At 35.8% G+C, this 11,097-nt stretch overlaps 1 protein-coding gene across 1 annotated transcript in view; it reads right to left on the reverse strand.

Moving 5' to 3' along the window:
• Nucleotides 1-2,464: 2,464 nt before the first annotated feature.
• Nucleotides 2,465-11,097, reverse strand: part of PTGER3 (prostaglandin E receptor 3) — a 31,518-nt gene continuing 22,885 nt past the window's right edge. Inside the window, exon 2 of the mRNA XM_021678113.1 lies at nucleotides 2,465-2,734. Within this exon, the coding sequence (XP_021533788.1) occupies nucleotides 2,465-2,734 (270 nt within the window). The remainder of the gene's footprint in view (nucleotides 2,735-11,097) is intronic.

Raw genomic sequence — 11,097 nt, forward strand, 5'->3', positions numbered from 1 at the left:
GATTCTTCTGCAGTGACTTCAGTGTCCACTTCCTGATCACATCTAGGGCCTCTGCACAACATCTCTGAAATCTAACTTCAACTATCATCCAAACGCTGAAATCATTTGGGACTTATATTTCTTACCAGGTTTTCCCTGGACGAACCAATGGCTACCTGGGTAAAAAAAACACATGCCGCTTATGTAATTTTTCCTTCTCCACTTCCCTTTCAACCTTGTTGAAAAACTGCCATGTATCCACTCCTGCCATGTATCCCTGGGCAGAAATTTATTTTGTACTTAAGGATAAGTTTCAGGCTGTTTTGTCTTTATGTATTTCTGTGCTTGGATGAAAAGTGGTATTTCTTTGACAGTAATCTCCATTACCATTTGGAAGTATCAGTCTCTTAAATTATTAATACAGATAAAGCACTTTTTGTACAGCAATATGCTACTACACATTTGAAGATAAATTCATATTTCTGTACTTAAATAAGCAGCGATCATTCACCTTATCAGTTTGATGGACTATAAGGGCAGGTAGCCCTTCAATCCTATGGCAGGCACCTCACCGATGCACACTCGGTTTTGGCAGCCATTCATTCATTCATTCGTTCATTGAATAAATACTGAACTCTTCCTACATTTCAAGTGTTGTGCTAGGTGCTGGGAAGGATAACCCAATCACACTCGTACCACTTAAATCCATACTGTGTGTGTGTCAATCTGATTATGACCTGGGACCAGAGGAACATTCAAGAAGTAAAGCCTCTTTGTTGTAAGGTCAGTACTTATTCTAAGTGCACTTTTTTTTTTTTCCTGGAAAAAGGAGGTAGCTTTGTCTAATTCTTCATAGGTGACCTGTGGGATAATCCAATTTTATAGCATAGAGAGATTTTGTATCAGGGTTTTAGTATTATGTTATATATCATCATTTTTTCTAAAATGTAGGCTAGTGGAACCATCATGAATTACATAAGCACTCTTAGCAGATCTTGTTTATCCACTCAGTTTGACGTGGTTATTCATAATAATAATAAAAATTGATTATCCTGACTGACCTAGGATGGTTTATATATTAATCTACTAGATCGTACCTATGAAAATCAATTATTCCTCAAATACCTACTAAACACAGGGGGAAAAAGTAGTTACTATAAAGAAATATAAAATAAATCTCATTTTTTTTTAAACTAGGAATGCAATAAGGTAAGATGTAAATTAAAATCTTCGTGAGAAAGGTTAATGAGTTTGCAAAATGAATGCTCTAAAGGATACAAAGAGCATTTTGTGTAGGTCTCACTTAAAAGATTGCTATGTTTGTTGGGGAGGTTTTCTTTTTTTTTTAAGTGCAACTCTCAAAACTTAGTGTAGTAATCTACTTGTGCCATAAAGATATCAAGCTTAGCTATCAAGGTTTGTACACATGTAGAGTATAAGAAAAGCAAATTAATAATAAATATTTAGATATAGAGCTACTTTGAAGGGAGAACAGAGAAAGTGTTATGAGGGTTCAATATTATTAATTTTCTTATTCTATAAATAGGCCGAACTATGGAAAGTCTTTATGGAATTTTCAAAATATTTATTGGTCCTGAAATCAGAGTTAACATTTAAATATCCAAAAGACTAGAGAATACTTTTGGTGGAACGATCAGGGAAGATAATTAACCACAGTACCCATATTTAGTTCTCAAATCAGTTCTTAAATAGTATTTTGAAAAATCACTCTACTGACTCTCAAGATCAGATTCATGAATCTTATCCGGCTTTTAGGAATTAAAAATGTATTCAAAAAGAATAACATATAGTAATTTGGATAGTCACAAATCCTGTCATATTTCAAATAAATGCATTTGGCTCTTATTTAGATAATGAGTAAACCTAATTACCAACACAACCAAAACTTAAACTTTATAAGTTCAACAGATAATTTATGCATTGAGCAATATTTACATCAATACCACTGAATATTATGGATACATTATATGTTTTTTTATCCTAATGCAACTTTTTAAAAAATATAAGGGGAAAAGAGTGACATGGAGAGAAAGAAAGAAAGAGAACACAGAAGACCCAGGTCTTTGAACAAAAACAAATTTTTGCCTATCTCTGATGATCTATGGATTCAATCTCCCGTGTACTCGGTATACTGGAATATTAACTTTCCCCACTCCATCCCCACCCCAAACCAAGATCATTTATATAAAAAAATGTTTTCATCTCATAAATAATCATATATTCAGCTACAAATGGCAGAGACCCCAAAACACTAGACTGTTAATAATATATTTTCCTTTGTTTGTGTTTCAATACTTTGGGCACATGGGGGATTATCTATGCTTCTGAGACTATTTAGCCTTATATCAAAATTCTCCTCCAATGCATAAACAGCGGCATGCCAGAGATGCCTAAATTCACAGTAAGGTTTATGGCTACTTGTTGCCAAAAGCTGTGAACATGCAAGTTGATTAGGTGTTCTCTTTCATGCTCCTGTCTGTATTATTTCATTGGATAATGAGATAGGCTGCCCTTTCTGTCCATCATTAGAGCAGCTGGAGACAGCATTTGCTACCTGACAAAACTTTCGAAGAAGGATCTTTCTTAGCAGCAGATAAACCCAGGGATCCAAGATCTGGTTCAGTGAAGCCAGGCGAACAGCTATTAAGAAGAAGTGGCATTCTTTCAGCTTTTCAGTGTGAGTCTTGCAGTGCTCAACTGACGTCTGATTGAAGATCATTTTCAACATCATGATCTAAGAAAGAGGGACAAATAATTGTTCCAAAGATTAACAAGGTCACATGCATCTCCTCTATAGAGTACTTTGCGCATGGTTTACAGTAAATTGGTTGTTAGATTGAGATGATTAATTCAGGCAAAATTTACATTCACAGGACACAGCCATGAATGAATACAAGGCATTCCTACAGATTTTCCCACATTTTTGGCATTTGACATGATGTAGCTTTTTAAAAAGTACACGTTCTCAGGCTCTTGGTTCTTGGGATTTAAGACGCTTGAAATCTCAAAAACACATCTCAAAATTAGCTAAGGTCATCTGTCGTGTCACAGAAAGTATCAATAGGCTGACACCCTGATGAAAGCTGACACCCTGATGAAAGCCAACACCTCAACAAACCAAAACATATTTAATCTTAAACTTCAGAAGTTCTGAGAAGAAATTACAGAGAAAAAGGAGAAAGAAAAAAGGGGGAAATGATACTTATTACTAGCATTTTCTGAGTCCTTACAATTTGCCAGGGCTCTGTCAAGTTCTTCATATGCACTGAATAAACAATGAAGATAGTATTATTACCATCTCCTTTTTTACAATTGCAGAAGCCAAGTTAAGCCTTGACGTAAAATGGCTGAGCCGGACTTAAATCGAGGTTTGCTAACAACACTTGACATATGCTGCTTCACTTTTTTTAATTGTTTTTGTCTCTCCCTCTTCACCATATACACTAGAATATAAACTCCTGGAAGGCAAGATTTGGGACTATTTTCCCTCCCACGAGTATATTCCCAATACCTAGACCAATACTTAAGAGACAGTGCTCAAAAAATATTTGTGAATAAATATATAATGTGATACATATATTAATATATGACATATATCATATGTAGGTATATTTATATTTGAATGAATAAATATTTGTGATTTCTATAGAAATCTATAGAAGAGGAAAGAAATGAAGGTTCATATACTTCTGAAAAGGTCTTCAAGCTCATTAATAATCAGAAAAATGCAAATTGTGAGGAAATGAGAAACAATTTTACACCCACTAGCTTGACAAAATGAATAAATGAGACTTTTCCAAATGTTCGTGTCGGGGAGGAGCAATAAGGACTCTTTCCACACCACTAGCTGGCATGTGGCCTGGACAACCACCTTGGAGAATAAAGTGAGCACCATTTCACCTACTACCTGCCAGCCATCCTAAGCCTGCGAATATGCCATCCTCAAGGCCTGCACCAGGAGTTCTATATATGACTGTTCATTACAGTGTTACTCACAACAGCAAAAAAAAAAAAAAAAAAAAAATCCCCGGAAACAAGCCAAACACAGGTTCACATTTACAAGCAAAGAAAGGTGCTGACTTTATAACTGGCTCCTAAATTCATCTTTATAATTGTGCACGACTATGAAGCACTTGAAATGTGGCGGGAACAAATTGAGATGTTGGAATATATAATGATTATATAATGAAATGTTAAGATTTTTGATATATTGTATCAAATAAAATATACTATTAAAATCAGCATCGCTCCCCCCCCCTTTTTTTTTACATTTTAGAAAATGTCACTACTGGAAAATTTTAAATTACATATGGGGCTTGCATTTGTTGCTCACAGTACATTTTCATTGAAGCCAAGGTCTCTCTTGAGGCCCACACTTATTTGGATGTTTGTCCTTAGGTCATATATCTCAAATTGAAGTCAACATCCCTGAACACCCAAGACACCCCAGACCACAAAACCATAATCCCAACAATGGCACTTGCTTCTTATATAGTCGATACCTGAACAAAATTATGGTTCTATAAACAAATAAGAAGAAGGGAATGTGTAGACAACCTGAAGATAGTCATATATTCTTACCCTATAAATTTCTTTCAAAGGAATTTTTTCCTTACTCAATAAAAGCAAAAACAGCTGTATAAATAAGTCAATGTTCAGTGAAGCATTATCTACATTAGTAAGAAACTGTAAACACATAAATCTCTAACATCAGGAGTAAAACTTAATAAAATATGGCCTATTTGTATAGAAGTATATCTAAGAATTGGGTGAAAACAGAATATAAGATAGTTCATGTATATAAAGCTATATTGTTATATAATTAAATTATGTGAAATACATAGACTTGTGGAAGGCAATGGAATTATTACTATTAAACAATAACTTACCATTAAACAATCATTAAATTATTTTAAAAACTGTATGTACATAAAAACATGTCAAACAATTAGTGAAAGTTTCATTTAAAGGAAGTTGATGGGGCGCCTGGGTGGCTCAGTTGGTTAAGTGACTGCCTTCGGCTCAGGTCATGATCCTGGAGTCCCTGGATCGAGTCCCACATCGGGCTCCCTGCTTGGCGGGGAGTCTGCTTCTCCCTCTGACCCTAACCCCTCTTATATGCTCTCTCTCATTCTCTCTCTCTCAAATAAATAAATAAATAAATAAATAAATAAATAAATAAAGGAAGGAAGTTGATGATAATTGCCTTCATTAATAAATATGAATTATTATACACCAATTTTAAAAAAATAAGTCAGTCTCCCTCAGTATCTTCTGATGCTGGCTCATAGTCCTGTGAACTGAACACTACCTCTCCCCATGTATACAGATGGCCGCCAAAGAGATCTACATCTCAGTTCCCAGAACCTGTGAATACGTTATCACATGTGACAAAAAGGACTTTGCAGATAGGACTCACGGTAAGGGTCTTGTGATGGGGAGATTTTCCTGTATTACCTGGGTGGGCTCCATGTAATCACGTAAGTCCTTAAAACCTGAGAATTTTACCCAGCTGTGGTAAGAAAGAGTGAGTCAGACAGATACAACGTTGCCAGTTTCGAACATAGAGGAAGGGAGCCATGAATTGAGTTAAGGAATGGAGATGGCTTCTAGAAACTGCAAAAGGTTAAGGAAATATAAGTCTCCGATTCTCCTTCAGAGCCTCCAGAAAAGAATGCAGCTCCATGGACACCTTGATATTAACCCAGTGAGATTCATGTCAGGCTTCTAACAGAATTGTAAGAGAAATTGGTCTTGTTTTAAGCCACTAAGTTGATACTAGTTTGTTAGAGAACTGCAGTAGAAAACTAACACACCTACTGACTGAGCTCTCAACAGATGTGGCAAGGGGATGGGAGGAACTTGCTTGAAAATGATTTACCGTCTCTCATAGATACAACATCTCAGCAAGCTTGTTTACTTTGTTCACCTTCTTAGGAAACTTTTTTTTTTAAAACATAAAGTAAAAGTAAACTTCATCCTAACTCCTGTTTAAATAATCTCAATTTTTAAATTTGCAACATGTAAAAATGAACTCTTGTTATTCTAGCAGCATCAATTAAATTTCAGTGTGTTTGATTAAAAGGTATAAAATCATATTTTCAATAGGTTTCCCTTAAGAAAAACGTGTGTCTATTAATTCTTTTTTCTCCCTTTTATAAGCTATTGGAAAGGTTGTATTTTGCTCTTTTAACCCCTCACCTCATCCAACAGTTAAATATATTTGACTGCCTACCATCTTCCAGGAAGTGCTCTGGGCCTGGTCTAGAATGATCTAAAATCTCACTTAGGGGTGTTTGAGTAGCTCAGTTGGTCAAGCATCTGACTCTTGATTTCTCAGGGTCATGATCTCAGGGTCGTGAGATTGAGCCCTGCATCAGGCTCCACGCTCAGCGTGGAATCTGCTTGAGATTCTCTCTCTCCCTCTGCTCCTCCTCCCACTCGCATGCTCTCACTCTCTCTCTCTCACGAATAAATAAATAAAATCTTTAAAAAAAACCCAACAAACTTACTTAACTAACATTTTCATTTTTTAGATAAAATAAAGTATTGAAATTCTCCAACTTTTTATAATCAGGAAAATTAACAAAATTGCTAATTAAAATGGGATTTCAGTCATTTTACACAGTCTTCCTTGATTATTTTAAAATTAGTTTTTATGGGGCTAATAATTTTAAATTATTATTAGGCTAATATAGGTTTCATATGCCTTACATTGATTAGTTCTCTGTAATTTCCCATAATTTACTATGGACAGTGCAGTGATTATGAAATTATGAAACCAAGCTCTGTAACCAATAGCTGGCGCATGGGGAGAGACACTCTAGCTTTTCCCGGAGATCATGAGACGCGAAATATGACAATAACTAGAATTAAAGGCTGTAAGCATGATATTGTCATTTCCAAATGGCAGCAGGGATGGAAGTAGGACTCCCAAATCCATCTAATCTTGAACATAAATGCAAATTAACATCCGATTTACTAATATTTAAGGAGCTAAACAGTGATTACAATTTTTGCAAATATTTTTCAGACATTCAGACTTTTAGAGAAAACCTTTGACATGAATATGTAGATTTCTAATGGAAATAATTTTTCCTATTAGTCCAGTTCAATTCCTTACACAAGGAAAAAAAGGACAAACAAAAAACAAGGTGCTTGGACAGCACAGAGGCTACTTTTTTAGCTAATTCATGAATACTCTTCATGACGCTGCTTCTGATCAGCCTCGTATAGTGATCTGGTCAAGGGAATGGTAAGATAAATTCTGGTTGCCCTGAGATGCAGCTCTTCTGACAGTATCTTCCCCAGGCTCCATGTGACTCTCTGAGGCCTCTTGCCTCCCCCTGGTTATCAGCAGGAAGAGAGAGCTCTTTTTGTACCCGTGATAACCAGGAACACAACTATACCAGTGTCCCCTAAATTCTCCATCTCTGTCTAGGGTCAAGGGCAACTGCTTTGTTCCACCTAAAGGAAAAAAACAATCTCTCTCTTTTCCAGAGATAATGATCTTTTAAATGTGCAAAGCACTAACCAAGGAGCTAGTTCTCAATATTCTGCATTTGGATTTTGTTTTATTGCAGCAGGATTTATAACTACACATTTAAAAATCTTTGGTACTTGACTTCTTAATTCAAAAATGCCTTGAGTTATAGGTCATAAATATCTATTAAAGATAATAAATGAATAAACCCAGAAAAATTAACTTGTGGGGGAGGGAATAAAATTGCTTACTTGCCCTTAGGCTCCATTTTGTAGCTTTTATGCATTTCCAGTTTATTCCTAATGTAAATGTGTAAGAGAACTTTCCTCACAGCCAATTTTTATCTATGATGTTTTGTTTTTCATAATCCTCTGTTGTTAGGCTAAGGGAGAATAACCTGCTCTACTGGAAATTCCCTCTATCATTTGATAAATGTACTACATTATAATACACTGAAACCAGTCTGGGCGCTTTAAATCACTTAATTACATAATTTGAAGGATTATCATGGGAAGAAGCTTCACTGTAGGTTTAAGAAATAATTGCAGTCTTTCCAGTCTAGTTACAGTGTCTTTCTCCAGTTGCCAAATCATCTCAGCACTCTACGCTCTACTGTTTCAGAAGTTTCTTCTGCCTTATCTAATCTGAAAGTTGAAAATAAACAGCTCATGAACACTAAAAATGTTACTAGACATCATGTTATTTCATCTTTACTATTACATAATTTTATAAAATTTTTCAAAACAGTGACTGCTGGCTCTGCCACGATGTGTGGTTTTAGGCAAGCAACTTACTCTCTATGCTTTAGTAAACTCTCTAGGAAACAAAAGGGCTGGCCCAGAAGGCCTCTTACGTATGTATATATGTATCTCTATGGTTAAGTTTTTTCTTAATAGTTCTGTGGCAAAGTTCTGTGGCAAAGCTGGAAAATGAATAAGGATTTAATTTGAAAAAGATAAGAAACCGAAAGGTAAAAGGTATAAACAAAAGACAAAAATTCGTCTTCAGGAAAACCCCAAATGTATCTTTTGGAAAACAGAGGAGAGAGGAAAATTACAAAGTTAGAAAATGGGCATATGACTAGTACAAGGGACTAAATTCATAAAGCTTTTGGGGAAGATTTTTTTAGAAGTAGCTGACTTTGGCAAACATCAAGAGTTAGAGACCCACCATAAATCTGACTCAGCTCTGCATCTAGGCTGGGGACTGATTACCTAACTTTGGATCTTAATTTCTCCCTTCTCTAAAACATGATTAATACATGCTTACCGAATATCTTCCCCATCTAGTAATGGAGTTGCAAAAATTAAAATGAGATGAGAATAATTAAGGTCTTCCATATACAAAGTATACCTGTTCCCAAGCCCCGGGCTATTGCACTATTGTGTATGCTTCCAGAAGAGAATGCTCTGACGTTCAGGGATAGACCAGTGGATGTTTGAGGAATACTAGGAAATGAATGTATTATCTATATGTCTGCTTTCCTTAAATTTCTACCTAATAGAGTATATTTTTTTAAAGAAAAAATTTAAACTTTCAAGATGTTTGGTAATGCAGAACCATTAATCGATCACTGCATAGGGGACCTTCAAATCATAAAAGAAGCCCGCAGCCTACCACCACTTTATTTAGTACATAAGAATTGCCATCTCCTTTCAAATAATATGAATTGTAAATTCTGTGTGAGTTGGCTCAGTATAGCTCATGACGTATGTTATGCTTAGATAGATACCTTTCTATTAGAATAGTCAAAAAACGTCAGTAACTATGTAAGTATTCAAATTCTGGCTGAAAGGGGCAAGGCAAAACCTACTGTATAAAAGTATTTATTCCTTGGATTGTAGAAGACAAATTAGCTTTGTGATATACATGTCAGAAGAGCTATCTTTTTTATATCTCACACCTTTATATCTCAGGAGTCAAGTGAAAGTCTAGAGAATATGCCTTTGTCAAGGTTTAAAGAACATTCATCTTTGCAAATATTTAGATTTAAGATAGTTTTCCTTTTCTGCCAAAATACAGTTTAATTTAAACCCAAAATGTTGAATCCTATCCTCCACTCAGAGATCCACAGTGTTAGTGACAATTACGGTGTTGTATGCTGACAAATGGTACCTACACTTGTAGTGAACACAGCATGTCGTATAAACTTGTCCAATCACTATGTTGTACACCTGAAACTAATGTAACATTGTGTGTCAACTATACTCAAACGATTTTTGTTAAAGAGTAGCTAAATGATTAAAGAAGGAATCAGAGATGTGGGCAAAGTTTTCTGTGCAGAGATATTCACCTCAAAAGAAAATTAGGAAAACTGAAAAGGCCAACAATAAGGCACAGGGCACAGTTTAAATTATGGGACATCCACTGATTTGCATAATAGATATGTATTTCAATGGTGCCATTTGGCACCATAAATGGTGAGAGTTCTCCATTTAAAATGATGTTTTTGAAAAATATTTAATAACGTGAAGAAATATTCAGGATGTTAAAAGTAAAAACAAATGTTTACTACGTACTAATAATTCCCAGGTGGGAATTAGGGCAATTTTTATTTTCTTCTCTATTTTTTCTTTGTTTTCCAGATTCTCCACAATAAACGTGTTATTTGCACACTTACAAGAGAAGCATCAAATGCAGAGTAGTTGGAAGCTTCAATATAAATAATAACCTATTAAATAGTTCATTGGTAAAATGTTTAGTGTCACAGTCCATCCTGGAATCATCACATGGTCATTTCTGTTTGAATTCTTAGGTAGTCAATGTGTGCATAATTTAACAACCAATAGGTAAACAGTCCGACACTCTATAATTGATCAAAACATTTAACTTAATCATCAATTCATTATGGCTTATTGAAGGGAATGTGATGTTTAGTGGTCAGTTACTGGCTTCTGTGATTCATGGAGGGTAGAGCCACCACATGCCAAAGAATCCCTCCCTGTGTCACAGCCTGTATGCAGTGCAGGCTGATTATGGTTCTACCCTGATTTGAGAAATTTTTATTTAACGTGATCTCATGTCAAAATGACACTCTCTTCTGGAGCCATGCTGTGGGGGGACTGGATCTCATAGGGGGATCCACATAGACACATCTTGTACTTGGGATGAACACCGGGTGAATATGGGCAGATTGGGGTCTCTCTCAATTCATGGTCCCCAACCTTCCGACCTTGTCTCACTCCCTGGTCACATCTCTCTCTTTCTCTCTCTCTCTTTCTCTCTCTCTCTCTTTCATTCACCACAGTAGCTGTCTCACACATTCTCCACTGTCCTTCACCTCAAAGAGGAAACAAGCTGTTTAGGGGTATCTCACCTTCTCACCACCAAGTTCAGCATCTGTAGCTAACCATTCGTCCTTGCCTCTTGCTCAAACAGAAGAGGTGTCTCATCCCCTACCTAAGACTAACGCTCTATCTGCGCCCTGGATCTTATCCAGCATAAATGTCAAAGGCCTTATTTTTTTCAATTATCTCTTTCTTTTATCTTTAACTTTTAGCCTTTTCCCAGTATCATAACATATTTAAGTCTCTCCTATCTTGAGAAAATAACACCTTCTGCAGAACTCTCACCTTCCTACATACACAAACCTTCTGCAGAACTCTCACCTCCCC

The sequence above is a fragment of the Neomonachus schauinslandi genome, chromosome 4 (genome assembly GCF_002201575.2).
Source record: "Neomonachus schauinslandi chromosome 4, ASM220157v2, whole genome shotgun sequence".
Taxonomy (NCBI): domain Eukaryota; kingdom Metazoa; phylum Chordata; class Mammalia; order Carnivora; family Phocidae; genus Neomonachus; species Neomonachus schauinslandi.